Source organism: Tachypleus tridentatus, chromosome 10 (genome assembly GCF_004210375.1).
Source record: "Tachypleus tridentatus isolate NWPU-2018 chromosome 10, ASM421037v1, whole genome shotgun sequence".
Classification (NCBI taxonomy): domain Eukaryota; kingdom Metazoa; phylum Arthropoda; class Merostomata; order Xiphosura; family Limulidae; genus Tachypleus; species Tachypleus tridentatus.
Window position 1 is genome coordinate 77,542,712 of NC_134834.1, and position 17,239 is coordinate 77,559,950.

Below are 17,239 nucleotides of genomic sequence, written 5' to 3' on the forward strand. Positions count from 1 at the left end.
AAGTTCAGGTTCAGTGAATTAATTTATGTAATTTTTCACAAAATATACCCAACACTGAAACACATGTACTAACGAAAACTGATTTAAATTTATTTTTCAAAATTTAATTTACCTCTTATGGCTATATCTTAATGGTACTGCACAAGGTTTTAACTGTATTCAATTTGTGATAAGTAGTTGGTTTTGAAGAGGGAACCATGATTTTTCAGAGGTAAATAACAGAATTCATTACCCATGCAATATAGGAAACAAAGAATTTTAATGTTTATATTTGAAGTTAAATCACTGCATTTAATTGGTACTAATTAAGATTTTATACGGTATTCTTTCATCTGAATTTAAGTAATCAAAAGCATACAAAACCTCATCACTGCGCACAACGTAATAAACAAGTAGCATCAGTAAACTTTAAACAAGCATAGTAAAAAACACACACACACACACACACAAAGTTCCCTTATCACGTTCCTATGACGTCATTTGCACAAACGCCATCCGTATTAAAATTACACTTCAGTATTTTAAAACTATAACGTGTGGAAAGATTCAATAAGGAAATATAACGTTTACAATTTATTTATTGTGAAAGTTATTTTCAAAACACAAGAGTCAACAACCTTCTTTTAAGAATAATTATCACAACTCAACATTCCTACTGAAATTCACAATTACAATGTGTTTATAAACAACAGTAAAAATAACGAAATTCAAACACGTGTTAACAACTTGAAAGAATCTGAAAAGCTAGGAGATCATTGTTGATTACATTTATTAGGTTTTAATGGTAGATGCATATATTATTGCAAGGTACAGAACACAAAACTATAACGATAAATATTTAACAATCACAAGTTGTACAAAATTTTAGGGCACAAAGTAAACGACCAGTTATTTTATTGGTTCCTTTTATATAGCTTGATTCCTATTATCTGTACAATGGTTAACGTTATGAATACTTAATAAGTTGACTGTGGTGTATTGCTTACAAGTAACATCACAAATTTGAGCTATGTTATCTATTAAAATGAATATTAGTAGCTCAAATTAAATGGTGGTACAACTAATCTTACCACAACTCTTTAAAAATAATTTATCTAAATAACTTTTTATCTTTTCGTCTACGTTAGGGTCCATCAGCATGCTTTTACCGCTATATAAAAAGTAATTTCGTGCGTGTTTTTATGTACATATTTGTTTACACACGTACGTTTTTAAATAAAATACAATAAAAATAGTAAATCAGACTGAGGCAGCTTCATTTCTAATTTCAAAGTAAAACGTCAATGATGACCATCATTTAACGAGCGCTTTTTGCTTCTGCTATGTGACAAAATATTAGATTTTCTCAGATAAAGATCAAAATATTTAGGAAAGATCCCTTCCAAATATAAGTGAATTATGTTCTTACAATGTAACTAACTTATTTCCTAGTTTCATAATTGAGATATACCTGGCAATAGTTGTAGAATAAGGTTTAACAGAACTTTCGATGCATGTGGGTGTATATGTTCTCTTACCATTAACACAAATTGAATTGGATACATTATTTTTTGCTGTATTTTGCATAAAATTAAGAATTAGCAATCTTAATCACTCAAACTTACAACAAGGTTAATACAGGTTAATTCAAGAATTATTCATATAATTACAGAATAGAATCATAAAATAAAAAGCATAAAGTGAATCATTTGAAATATAACAATGTATAAATATATATATAATATTTTATCTATTTAAACCCAAACCATTTTTCAGACTTAACAAGAAAGAGCACTTGAGTGAACCAACAATTTCTTCACACTTGGCATAAGTTACACATGAATCACACTTTCCAAACAAGAAATTCTATGAAATAATTGTTACAAAATAATTATAAATTTGTGAGTCTCATTAATTTAAGCATTTATCAGTTAAGACTTTGTTACCTTCTTGTCTTTAAACACTACTACAATTTAAGGTTTGGTATGCTTTGGTTTGTTTTGAATTTTGCACAAAGCTTCATGAGGGCTATCTGCACTAGCCATCTCTAATTTAACAATGCAAAACTGCAGGTCTTGGTTGGCAGTTTGTTATCACCACCCACTGCCAACTCTTTTACCAATGAATAGTGGGATTGACTGTCACAATATTAACACCCTTACAGCTGAAAGGGCAAGCATGTTTGGTGTGATGGGAATTCAAACCTGCAACCCTCAGATTGCGAGTCAAGTGCCTTAACCACCTGGCCATGCCAGGCCTTACAATTTAAGGAATAACACATATTACATAATATAAAGTTCCCTCTTCTCAAACATCACACACCTTATATAACATGAAATCCTCTCCAATCATATCTTTCATACAATACAGACTTCAGAAGTCCACTTCATACTCAGCTATCCCACATCTTATATAGTAAAAATACTATCTGCATACACCTATTATATATCTGTGATGCTAGAGAAACACACAGGTTCAAAAAATTAAAATCAAAGACAAAAATATAAAACCCTATAACTCAAATACTTTTGAAAAAATTGGCCTTCCTTTATAATAGTAAACCTGATGAATCTACCTTTTAAAACCATTTTGGTTAAAAGGATTCCCTCTCTATGCACAAGGTCACACATTTTACATAATGAAAATCCAAACCATCCAAACTTGTTACAAATTTTACACAGTGTATTCTTCACAACACAAATCTGTCACACATCTTACAAAGTAGACATCCTCTTCAAACCTCAGGTAGCAAATACATATATGCACATCACACCTACTGTTTCTCAAAATCAATTTAATTCATTGCAACCATAGTAAATATATCCAAAAACAAAACCACAGCAATGAAACAAAAAAAATATTCTAAAATAAACTACAAGATTTCAAAAATTAAACAATCAAAAGAGAACACTTCAAACATTGCCATAATTAGAGAACTGGGTAAAAAAACACAGTACATTTCACCAAAACTTCATGTTTCAATGACCATAGTTTTCGAGAAACCATTGTTGTTAATAAAGGTTTTATGAAACATACAGTTGTCTTTGTATTTCCTCAATTTTGTAATAACTAGATTTCTATAAGTACTGATGGTTTCAAATACCTCTTTGGCATGAATTATATTCAAGTTGAAAAAATAGTAAAAGATAGGAGTGCATCACAAAGTAGTCACAATATTAGTGTAACTTGTAATGCAGGACAAATTAATAAAGCACACACGATTTTATCTTCCACCTATCATGTGATTATATGGCATACAATTTTCGTTGTTTCAGTGGTTTAGATCATTAAATAAAAAGGGAACCCATCCACATAAGAAAAAACAACTGTGTTTTGTTTACAATTTACATGACTGTTTTAAGAAAGGATGAAAATGACATACATTCAGATAAATAAATTTAGAATACTTATTAAGTTGTAAAAAAAATATGTCTATATATTTTAAAGATCTTTATCTTTGTTAATAAGGTGAAGTATATATAAATATATATATGAAAACACTATAAAACAATTAGAATGGAAGTTTACAGATCACAAATCCACAATGAGTATCAATATATTACGTAAGTTTAGGTTGTACAATTTTCAAGAGGTTTCTAATTTTAAACAATATTTAATTTTTAATATTATATGTAGTAATAGCAGCTTGTTTCTTTCCTAATAGATTCAGTATAATACAAAACATACAACATTCAAAACTGTAAAAACAATGTTTTAATAGCACCTGACATAAAAGTTCAAAAGTGTTGTGACTTTTTAAATAGAAATTATAGGTACAATTTATTACAAACTAAATAACTAGATACAAACTAAATAATGTAAACCTGAAAAGTACATGACTACCTTTATACATCTAAGATAACATTATCATAAATGATAATTCATGATAAATAAGTTAGTTAATATCAGTTTTCTTCTACTACTACCCAACAGTACAAATGATCAGTTGCTACAATGTAACATGTTTTTAGGATGCACAACAATATATTTTCATATAAAAAAACGTTTTGCATAGTTTTTAAGTACACAAATTAAATATTTCTATATAGTGAAAAAGCACAAGTTTTATATAGAGCCATGTAATGTACATATAGCTAGTTTTCTAAGCACAATTAACATGGTGCAAAATCAGACATTGTGAAAGTGTTGTGTAGTGATAATATAAACACAATTAACACAGTATTCAAGGGAAAATAAACTAAAATAATATTAGGAAATGGGTATTGATGTTATCATTTCTCTAATAAAATGGTTCACTGTTTAATGACATATTACTCAGCACCATTTTTCTGTAGTTTTCACACGTTTATGATGAATTCATGTCAATTTAATTATTTTCTGTAGTTACTCTTTAAGATAATTATTTACTTATTATGAGCTCTTCTTTGGGAAAGGAATCTATTACAGGCTCACAGCTGGGGAAGGACGACTCAACTGAACTCAGGAAGGTCGGCCAGCTTGGTCACTGTACTCAGATCTAACAAAGAGTCTCACTGTTCTACTATGATTTTCACATTTACTATCGATAATAATGTTACTTACTTAAGTGAAATAATGGAAGGAACAAAACTTTGTTTTTCTAGTAACTTATTACCTACATTAGGTAACCCAAATTAGGTTCATGCATCTGTTCTCTGATATTTTAATGTTTTATTGCTAATATAAGTGAAGAGGTCAACTGATTTTCTTGGGAGGCAGGAGGAAACCTGTCATACTATATTTACAGGCCTTCAATGTATAGTAGTTCTATAATACTAGTTTCCAATGCATAATGAAGAAATGTTTAGGAAGTACAATTACTAAATTACATTGATAAATACAATTGCCTGTCAACCTCTACAACAAATCAAACTACAATGGTTCAAACAGCTTAAAACAACAAACTTCAAAACAGTTTGACATCTTTGAAGAGAATTCTTCTTCCATAATATAGAATTCAGTGTAATATATTACTAGTTTAAATAAATAAACACAACAAAACAAAATAAATCATCTTACAAAACTCTGAATAAATAATTTTTCTCTATAAAATAAAATAAAATAAAATAAATGAAACAATTCTCATTTTTATAATACACACATTTTTTGTTAAAAGTAGTTAGCAATTACAAATGTTACAATATAAGAGCTTTTTTGAACTGTAGTAATATCCATTTAAAAAATGCTATGATATTTCTTTTAAAAAATTTTAAAAACATAAACTGAGTGATTGAAATGCCTAAACAAGGGCAAACAGATTTTTTAAAAATCAACAACCATCTTCTTATGGATGTCTGTGTTTCCAACAACCTGGAAAGAGAAAAATGAAACTTTATAAGATTCATAATAAACAAAAATTAAATATATTACTTGCAGATATACACTACTTTTATTTTATTTTTTACAACACTATATAATTTAACTCAGTTGTGGTCTGTTTAATTGCATCATTTAATCCAGATGCTAGATACAGTATTCTGAAATGATCAACCCATTCTTACATGATGTAAAAACATTTATGAACTTAAGGAAAACTTTGATACAATTTTTTTTTTTTTACAGCAAAGCACTCTCATACTTACACCACAAAATTCTTCAAAGGAGATCATTCCATCTTGATCTGCATCTGCAAAAAGGATGGTTTTGTCTACAATCTGTTGAAGCTGTGCTTCCTTCAAGTTGCTTCCTACCATCATCTTCAAAACCTGGAAGAGCTCTCCATTCGAGATGTAACCATCATTGTCCATGTCATAGATTTTGAAAGCAACTACATTTAAAATTAATATGTTTTCACAAACAGTGCTCAAAATATTTAGAATACTGAATTTCTCAATTTATAAAATCTTCCCAAATTTGAGAAACAAGGTAAAATATATACTTCTGTCTAACATCAAACTTTTCAATAGTCTATAATATGATTAGACTGAAACTATAACAACTGTGAGTTTCTATGATTTGTTTAAGTTTATAACACAGTAACATAATTGTACTAAACACAGGAAAATATAATTTAATTCCACTTTTTTATACTACCTAATTTTTAGGAATAAATCAATGATTGAAATGTTTAAGAATTATAAACACTTATGAGTTTTATCCTACTCTTCTGTAAAGGAAATAATTTATTAGTATGTATATGACTTCAGAGAAGGCTGTTTTATAATAATAAGAAAAATATGACAAAATTGATTTCCAACAGAACTTAGATTCATAACTCTCATTGGTTGATGAAAGTATTAAAATTATTTTGTTTAATTTTCCTATAAATGTCATGCTAAAAGTTATTTTTATCAATTTCATTTGTAAGGATATGCTGTTTATTAAGTATATTTTCATTGTGTTAATAATAAGTTACACAAGTACGTGCAAACATTCTGATAACAGACTGAGATATAGTACACTGTTTTTTTATCTTTGGTGGAAACATAACAATAACATATGAAAATACTTGGAACAAAGAGAGATTTTTCTTGCTTGTATGGTCATGATATTCTTTCATAAGTTATTTTTTTGTTATCATTAATAATATCATGTATATATTAAATAATCATATGTGATTAAGTTAGTCATAATTCAGCTTTATAATGAAATTATTTTTAAACGATATAAAATTATTATTTCCTTGTTTCCATCCAGCTAATGCAGAAATGATGTAGGAAGTTAGATTAGTTTGTAAAATAAGACTTTAATCAATTACAAAATTATGGAATATATATTATAGAAATAACAGAACTACATTTTTTCAGCTTCACATTCTATGTGTTATTTTTACGAGTGGTTTATCTTATGGGCAGAATTTGTACATTTATACATTTATAACAGGCAATTTATTGGACCAACTGTACTACACCTGGCATGTACTTGGGAAAGAGGGGAGCAGTGTTTAGATTTAACTATCCCATGTCTTCTTCCTCAAGCATCAAATTAATATGTTAGTTAGTAAATATTAAATGAGCTAAGAAATTTAGCCAATAATCTTTCAAAGTGAAATGACAATACAAGAAGTAGAAAAAGAAAATTTACAGAATGGAAACAAAACTACTTGAAAAACTATTTCCTAAGAAGTTTTTGCTTGTTGGATTACTCAACTATAATGAACTTTAAGAACTCTCTGTGAATTCCCTATATTTCCGAGTTATTGCATTCATTGTGAGAAAAAGTCATATAAGGTTTAGTAAATACAATATTTTGTTTAGTAATGATAAAAATTCAAAGAAAAATTATATAAAATTTAAAAAAATTGGCTATATATATATATACACATATTGACTTTCACTATAGAAAATTACATAAAGCTTTGGAAAATGCATACACGTTTGTTTTGGCTAATATAATACTGAAAAAAATTCCATCAACTTTAAAAAATGTGTATTTTTATATTTTCATACAATCTATTTGAAATACTGTTATAAATATAGCAGTACTAGTACCATAAAAATATTATGAAGACATTTTTGTCCAAACATCTACACCTATTAAGGAAAGTATTAACTAAAAACGAAACATGTTTACACTTACACCTTAATTTTGACTTCTTATCTCCTTTCACACTAAACTGAGACATTCCATAAAGAAACTCTGAAAAAATGAGTAATGTGAAATGATTATTTTCATAGGCACGTATTTTAAAGTGCTTATACAAAATAGTTTTTATTTGTGAATTGTATAATTATATTAATCATCTCCTTTATTTTACTTAATGTTTGATTATTTGAAAAAGTATTAGCTCTTTTTTGAACTATGCAATTTATTTGAAAAAGTAGACACACATAAGGTATGTTATTTATGGCTAAATGAAACAAACTGGCTTATGTATTTATTTTAATGTAAATAATTTCAAAATAGAATTCATACACAAGTCAAACATTTTATTAAATTTATAGTAAAAAAATCAACATATAAACAAATTACCAGTAATTTCAAACAAAATTAGTGATATTGTACACACTTGATGTAATGGTATCCAAACACTCCAATCCATATATACACAGCCACTTGCTATGTAATAAATAAATCTGTATTAAATTAAAAGTAAAAAAAAAAAATTAACGTAACATGTGCCATTATATCCAATGTGAGTGACATTTCAATAAAGAATGTTCAGTACTAATGTCAATACTGTAAGTTTGCATACATAATTACAAATACACCAACCAAAGGAAATATATTATCACTTTCCTGTAATTTAATAGTCACATGCAAACGACATAAGCTTTTTTTCAACAAGTGAAGGAAAGGTTTTTCATTTATTTCTCTACTGCAATAGATTAGAAGAACAAGCACTTTTTTTTTCTTACCATTAAAATCAACTTCCCCATTTCCATCAGTGTCAAATATATCAATTACTCTTTGCACCAGTGGATTCTGTTGGAGTTGTGGTAATGACATAAATTCATCTACACTTAATGAACCAGAGTTGTCCAAGTCCAGCTTTTTAAATCTCTTTCCCAGTCTTTTGATTTCCTCAGCATCAACTGGAATCCATAAAAAGAAAATTAATGAACTGATTAATATCTATAATTGATTAACTTGTATGTGTACATGTCTATTATTACACTACTGATTGAGTTTTGTTCACTATACTGTGTACCATTTATATAAGAAAAATGGATTATTCCTATTAGTTTTATCTTTGACATGGTGAGAAAAAAACTAATGTACACTTGAATCTCAGTATTGGAATATAATAAAAAACACTACAGACAATGTTACATCAATACAACACAAGAACAAAAAGCAATCATTTTCAAAAAGCATGAGAAAAATGTGACAGTCTAATTAAACAGAAGAAAGATATGATGTTGTACATTTTGATCAATAATTGTATAGCCTATTCTTAACAGATTAAAAAATAAAAGTCTATACAATAAAGTTACAACACTTGCAGAGTCTAAAATTTTCTTACACCTATTTCTCCTCAGAAAACAATGTTATATTTGCACTTGAGGAATCTAGTAACATTGTTAATTTTGAACAATTAAAGTAACATTCATCTAAAAGAGTATTTTTGGTTACCATTATCTCACAGTTAAGGAAATACAAACTGTATTTATTCCTCTAGAACATAACAGGTTTAAAATATTCCAAATGGCACATCTGGTAAATCATTATTTTGATAACTGTTTATTTTATAAATAATTTAAATACTTACAGTTAGAGCAGAGCTCCACTGGAAGTGATGTTTCATTTCCCTGAAATAAGAAATAACATAATTACAAAATTATAATTCTTAAAATATAAAAAAATATTTAATTCTTTACTGTCCTTCTTATCATTAGAAGCAACACCATTAGATTCATATCTTCATCAACATACCAACAGAGTTAAATACTAATAACTGAATCAGATCAGTTAATATTACAGTTCACCTAATTATTGCATCTTCAAGTAAATGTAGAAGTTTTGTTTTGTTTTGAATTTTGCACAAAGCTACACGAGGGCTATCTACAATAGCCGTCCCTAATTTAGCAATGTAAGACTAGAGGGAAGGCAGCTAGTCATCACCACCCACCACCAACTCTTGGGCTACTCTTGTACCAACAAATAGTGGGATTGACCATCACATTATAATGTCCCCATGGCTGAAAGAGCGAGCATGTTTGGTGCGACCTGAACAAAGAACCCTCAAAACTACGATTGTGTTTTCAACATGTAATTGGACAAGTACTAATTGACAGTAATAAATATAAAGGATTATGAGTCGAATGCCTTAACACGCTTGGCCATGGCACACCAAATGTAGAAGTGCAATTTAGAAGAGATAAAGAAACATTCTAATTACCATCAAATAACCAAACTTTGCTCATTCTTTTTGCATCCTTAAGCTATTAATAATGTTCAAATGGATTTGAATGCTATATTAAGCTTTTGTTATAAGCAAGCAATGCCAACTACTAAAAAAACCTAACTTTTAGAAATGTGTCATGAATTTTTATCACTAAACATGTTGTGCTTTTTCTTATCTGTAGTAATACAAAGATTAAAACAGTAATTTGAATCTTCAATAAATATCAAAATACATAAGTAATACTAAATTGACAGAACACTAAAAACACCTTCAGTTTGTGCCACAGACATGTTTAGTGGCAAATGGTTGCAGAGATGAAATGCAATGGGTTAGAGCTGAAGGTTTTCTTGGGCATTACACAATTTTGCATCACACAAAAGAGACTGCAGGAATGGTTCATCTTTTAAGCATTGTAATCATAAAATCAACAAAAAAGCAATGAATACATAACTTGCACAAAATGGAAAATTAGATCATAAATATTCCTGGGACAAAACCAGGATAACTCTGTTCTTCTCAACAGATTAAGCAACTAATCAATACACAAATTTTCGACCAAGAGTTATAAACACTTAACACTGTCTTATTTATAAATTAAAAATAAAATAATGTATCACATATGATGTACATATGTGTCTGATTATGGAACTCTACTTTAAATATGGCTCTGTTGTTGCAACTTTGAGCATTTTCAGAAGAGACTATTGACATAAAATGCTCTACGTCATAACACCAGTCTCACTTTAGTTAAAAAGTTTGATAATGAGGGAAATGCTTGTCCATCCAAGCATGCAAAACATTCCACAGTGAAAACAGAAGAAAACATTGCTGAAATAGATGTAGCAATTGGACGAAGTCAACCTGTCACTTTTCAGCAGAAATTGATGTTATTAGAACAAGTGTCAAATGTATATTCCATGAGAATCTTCACCTATGACCATCCAACTTAGAATCAGGATTATTGAAGCCATTGCTGTTATGCAAAATCACACACTATAGACAGTAATGAAAAATGTACATCAGCTACAATGTTTGTACTTCACTTCAATATAATAAAAACTTGCTTTTTTTAGTTCACCTTTCTTGTGTTGCATGAATAGAGTATTAAAAAGCAATTTTGGATCCAAAAGGTTATGAAGATGCTGTCACAGTTATATTGATGCTGTAAATGGATGGCAAAGGTTAGGTTTATTGTTATTTGGTACCATATTTTCGTGTAATAAAGTAAAAATATCATAAACAGGAACAATTTAATATTTAAAGAAATTGTAGCCTGTACTCATCCACATTTATTTGTTACTTAACACCAAACAAAAAGGCAGATTCACATGAAATACAAAAATACATAAGGTTTGCTAAATGAGTAACCATGGTTAGTAGGTGAGTGAAACTGGACAAAGAATGGACTGCTTATTCCTTGAATAACTTGGAACTTGTTTGTGATATTTTTGCCCACAGCTCATACTTTTTCCACATTGTATATTTTGTGTTAGAAATGTTGACTAGCAACAACAAAAATTCCACATAGCTACAAATATCTTCTTAAAATATTAGCTTTTTAGATCACAAATCTAAACCAAAAATTGTGGCTTTGCACTGCTTTTTGATAAGCATTTAATCTTCTTAATAAGATTCCTCATGGTCATATGCTCATTTTCTTGTTTCCCACTACATTTTGATAATTCAATTTCTTTCTGCCTTCATGCTTTTAGTTTGTCCATTACAGACCATGGTCTAGGCCAGGTTCTATATCATATGCTGTCCAGAAGTTAAGTAAAATTTGTCACAATATGCCATCCATTTATAAGAAGTCAGATTCCATAAGATTGCCTTAAACCTTGACTTTAATTTTAAGCTAATTAGGCTGAGTAACCACAACTTTATCATAATAGGTTAGAGCCACTTGAAGCTCACAACTCACAAGGCCTAAGATTAATTTAGACAAAGCCAACTCTATAAGCTTATGACTAACTTAAACAAGCTAATCATCTCATGAAGCTTCCATGATGATTATGCTTTCCACTTCAATTGATTAATTTTTGCTTTTCATACTTTCCTTCTTCTAGAGTTAAATACCTGTATTCTCCCCAACCCATTTTGGCATTATTCTAGTTTTCTCCACTGCTCTTATAGAATACAATAATACTGTCAATAGGCTATAAATTGTCTGCAGCAGTTTGGATCTACAAATGACCTTTATATTTTAGTATGCCCTGTATTGCAATTCTCTATGTACAAAATTCAGATACTTCTTATAACAAATACTTAAACAAAATTTTATGTTGTTTCTAAATACAATCTTGAACATGTTATTTAGGTTACTTTAACCGAAAACAGAGGATAAAAATTTTAGAGAATGTACCTGTTAGGTGAATTAGGAATAATAGTAATAGTTAAGGCAACATGTTAGGCTATCAAATTTTACTACATCTGAAACATGATCGACACATTAAAAAAAGAATAAGTAAATGTTTACAAAAAATTTATTCACTAAGTTTGTAAAGAATATTAAATCCATGGGCCACTTGCTTCTTACAAGTGTTACTAAAACATTATTAACCAACTAGTATATTTGAACTAGACAAAACCACACTACATCTACTAAACCAAGCTTGTTAAAAAAACAATGAAAGTCTTGTGCCAGAGAATACTTCATCAAAGGTTTTCAATGTTGTTAAGGTGGATATGTGAACAACTTGCTATTAATTTTTGCAACTCCTTGAATAGTGGGCAAACACATGAAGATTGAAAGTTAGCTATTGTAACTCTTCTTTTCAAAGGAGTTGAAAAAATTTATCCCAATAATTACAGGCCTATTAGTCTTACATCAGTTGTGGAAAACACTCTGGAGAGTTTTATAAAGATGCTTTTCAAAGTCATTTAATAAGGTTTTGAATTTTGTTGGAGAATAAAACCTGGTTTCACTATGAGAAAAATGCTGCCTTACAAATATTTTGATATTCTTTAAGAAAGATTGTTTTTTGAATTTCTCACAAAGCTACATGAGAGCTATCTGCACTAGCCCTCCCTACTTTAGCAGTGTAAGACTAGAGGGAAGGCAGCTAATCATTACCACCCACTGCCATGCCAGGCCTCTTGATAAGGTTACTGCTTACATAGATAAGGGTAAGGGTATAGATTTAGTGTATCTGAATTTTCAGAAAGTATTTGGCAAGGTGACACATAAAAGGCTTTTTTTTTTAAAAAAAAAGGTCCCTATAGGTGTGGGAGATAAGTTAGTAAACTGAAAGAATGCAGAGGGTTGCTATAAATAGTCCAGTCACACTGGTTTGGTGTTACAAATAGGATACATCTGGGCTCAGTCTTAGGACCTCAATTCTTTTTGATTTACATCAATAACAGAGATGAATAATTGATCAATAAATTACTTAAATGTGCTAATTATTTTTATGTACTGAGTGTTACTGGCTGTGAGGAACAGAATGTTTAACAAAAAGATTTAGATTATTTAGTGAGTTGGGCAAACAAATGGCAGATAGGTTTTAAATTATAATAAATATAAGGTAATGCATGTATGTTATCATAATTTGAATTATAAGTATAATTTAGATGGGAATAACCCTAACAATATCATAAAAGAAAGTGATCTGGCTGTAATGACTGCTCAATCACTTAAGCTATCGAATAAGTGTGCTATTGTCAGCAGTGGGTCAAATAGGACTTTCAGTTGTATCTACAGAAATATTAATTACAAGTCCCAAAAGGTTATAGTTTCATTTGCAGTACTGTGTTTAGTCTTGGGACCCTTATCTTAGGAAGGAAATCAAATTGTTGGAAAGGATCCGGAACAGGACCACTAAAACTGTGTCTGGTATGGAAAGATTGTCATATGAAGAAAGGTTAAGATCTCTGAAATTGTTTTCTCTTGATAAAAAATAAAAAGGTTCGAGAGAATCTGATTGAGGTGTTTTTAAGATTCGTAAGGGAACTGATGATATTGATACATCATCTTTGTTTTCATACTTAATGGTAGAATTAGGGGACACAACCATATACTTTGGAAGGGTAGGAGGCATATTCAGCCAAGATAGTTTTATTTTTCTAACAGATAGGTTACCTTAAAATGTTGTGAAGGCAGTAAATTTCAGTTGTTTTAAGAGAAAGATTGATAAGTATATGAATGCTTAGGACTAGCTTTTGGAAATTTTTTTCTTATGACTACACTAGATGGACCAAACGAGCACTTGTTGTTTAACTTAAACATTAAGTTAAACTTACCAGCCAAAAAAAAAAAACAATAACATATGCAAAAGTATAACATGTAAATGTCAGAAGATCCATGTGGATATGCTTACAAATATGTCTTTAGAAAACTTAAGCATTTGAAATACAATTCTTCTTTCTTCTATCACTACTACATTACTGGCCTTTATTTCTATTATTTGTATTGTAGTAATTTATACATTATAAATATTACTTTTCTGATTACTGTTATTCATGATTTGTGTGATGGATTAATTTTAACATGAAAAACAGTATTTAATAAAATCAGTGTTACTGTGTTCATTTATAAAAGTGTATGTAATTAATACTAATGACAATATTTGGTTAAATGAACTGAGATGGAAGATACAAGATTTAGAACATAATGTAATTAGGTATTAGGTTTAATTTATATGTTTAACCAATTAACATTAAAAAAGAAATAAAGTTTTACCAACTGTAGAGTTCAAATAATACAGGTATATCGGATTCTTTACAATTAAGCTAATTGTGAAATAATCAGATGTAATTCAATAAATCCTAATTACAATACATGAAATGAACAGTAAAATCAGTTTATTTCTTCTTTGTCAGTAATTATTTTGAAAAAATTTTCCTTAGATAATATATTGTAGAAATTTATAACTAGAACATCTTTACTTACTTATTTAGATAGGCTATATATGACAGTAAAATACAAAGGTCCACTCATAAATATTACTGTTTTTTAAATTAATTTACAGTAAACATTAAACTTTAGAACAAAAGTTATACAGCAAAAATAGCACTGGTCTAAACACTTAAAAAGATCTAATCTTATCTAGCCAACATCTTTGAAAAAAAAAACTCTCTCAGAGTGTAGTGAGAACCCCATTTCTAATATTTATCAATAACTAATCTAATTAACCATCGAATTACTTATTTCCTTTAGCATGGTACTCCTTTTATATTGAAATTTACTGGTGGTTGTTTTTTTGTGTAACACATACACTAAAAAAAAATTATGTCACACCCACAACCTCCACAGAAAAACAATGATTGTTACTGAGCAGCAATGAAACATTAGGATAATAAGATGTGTGCTTATTTAATTATTATGAATTAACAAAAAGCAGGTTAATAGAGCTTTTCATTTGCTTCATTTAGTTGTTAAACCATGGAATAAGTACACTAATATTACTAGTTTCAAAATAAAGCATCAAACAGTGTGACACTTAAGTTTTTCATTATCTTTTCCAAGTAATTAGTAGTGCATTAGGATTTTAAAAATGCTATAAAAGTGTAAAAAATTTACATTGGAACATAAATGCTGAATATAAACATAACATTTCTCAAACAGTCACAGAAATCATTGCATTTGAACTTGTGGATAACTTATTTATGATGTGAATAACCTACTATTGAATACTCATGTTCAAATACCAGTAAGGTTAAATCCCTAAAGACAGTAAAGTATTCACTGGGCTTTACACAATCTTATATGCCTGAAATTCAAGTTGTTTCTAGTGGCAACAATTTAGTATGAACGTTAATTCGTTGCATTTTTATAATTTTGTTATTCATTTAAGGTTTCTATTTGTTCAGTATTAAAACATTATCTTTAAATTTCAACAACAAAAACTTAGTAATTACTATCTACTACCCACTTCCAAACTACAACTCCATAGTGGTACCGATTAATTGATTGTGAAGTGATAACACGCCAATTCCCAAAGCGAAAGTCGCAAAAACATCCGGGTGAAGTGCAGAACAAGAAAAAAGAAATTATAATTACTTGAAAAATACCGAATCGAAATGTTTTTAAGCACACAATATTTATTATCTTATAATTAGTAGAACAGTAATCAATTCCTACTTTTCCCTAAGAATTATAGGTCTTAAATTTCAAAACCTCTACGTACTTTAACCTAGTTTGAGCCGGTAATAATAAAAGCGCTCAGTAGCATCCTTTATAGTTATACACGATTTAGTATAGTACAAGTAGCAGTATTGTCGCATTAATACATGTACAGATTACTTAAATAACTACTTCTTTATTTAAATTATTATTCGAACCATCTCTACAACTGTGAAAAATATAGCACCTATTATTAGATTACATTACTAATATATATACATATACACATTCTACATAAAATTTTATCATTTAAAAAGTTAATTTTCTGTAGACAATAAATAGTATGGGAATATGAATTTGAGTTTTCTTTGCTTAAGCCTTACCATTTTTTACAGTATTTAAATCGTTGCAGGGTTTATTTTTATAATGTGACAAAACAGAACAAACTTAAACAGTCACCAACTATACGGTACTTGTAAATAAAATTATTATGGCACAACTCATGGAATTTTGGAACATTCAACGCTTTGATATAAAAACAAATATATACTTCAATCGCTGCAGACAACACAAAAATAATACTACCATAGGTAGCGCTCGCAATGCTGCAGATTTTAGAGAGTCCAAAATTAAACTACGATATGACAACGTGTTTGCGATTTTAGAATTATGGATTGCCTAAATCTTATACAAACGTTTTATTCTATGCCGTCACGATAAGAAAATGAGATGAAAACAAAATATTGTTAAATGTTCCATTCTGTTTCTTTTTCAGTAAGAATCTTTGTTATATAACATTTCTGAGTTAGACGCATAATATTGTTGTTGTTTTTTAATATAATTCACTTACTTTGTGCTTTGAACATGTTTCACTTTATTTACAGCACACGGTCCGGCATAGCCAGGTAGGTTAAGGCGTTCGACTCGTAATTCGTTGGTTCGAATCCCCGTCGCACCAGACATGCTCGCCCTCTTGTTATAATGTAACGGTCAGTCCTACTATTCATTGGTAAAAGAATAAACCAAAAGTTGATGGTGGTGATGACTGACTGCCTTTCCTCTAGTCTTACGCTGCTAAATTAGGGACGGCTAGCGTAGATAGCCCTCGTGTAGCTTTACGCGAAATTCAAAAACAATTTACAGTATTTCATTAACTTCCCACCTCATTTTTTCCATTATAAATTTATTTATTGAGTTGTGAGATAAAGAAGTGTTTGTTGTTTTTTTTACAAGGTATACTTAATAAATATCTAACATAAATGAATAAGCTGACGGATAATGGTAAATAGTTATCTTTAGAGGCACTCGTTATAACTATATATAATTTCTTCTAGTACGTACTTAAGGATGAAAACAAGGATGATAGGCAAGGTCGGTCGAGCGTATTTTAATAGAAACAAGAGTTGCCTGTTATATTTGCAATATCCAAATTG

At 29.2% G+C, this 17,239-nt stretch overlaps 1 protein-coding gene across 2 annotated transcripts in view; it reads right to left on the reverse strand.

Annotated features, from left to right (window-relative positions):
* Positions 1-562: 562 nt before the first annotated feature.
* Positions 563-17,239, reverse strand: part of LOC143229639 (calcineurin subunit B type 2-like) — a 73,498-nt gene continuing 56,821 nt past the window's right edge. Inside the window, exons 1-6 of one of the 2 annotated variants that reach the window (XM_076462245.1) lie at positions 16,190-16,406; positions 9,110-9,149; positions 8,256-8,432; positions 7,477-7,536; positions 5,541-5,725; positions 563-5,268 (exon numbers count right to left, since the gene is read on the reverse strand). In XM_076462245.1, the coding sequence (XP_076318360.1) occupies positions 5,221-5,268; positions 5,541-5,725; positions 7,477-7,536; positions 8,256-8,432; positions 9,110-9,149; positions 16,190-16,192 (513 nt within the window). In that variant the 5' untranslated portion in view covers positions 16,193-16,406 and the 3' untranslated portion in view covers positions 563-5,220. Of the gene's footprint in view, positions 5,269-5,540; positions 5,726-7,476; positions 7,537-8,255; positions 8,433-9,109; positions 9,150-16,189; positions 16,407-17,239 lie in introns of those variants that run through there. The other variant, XM_076462243.1, reaches the window with a different exon arrangement.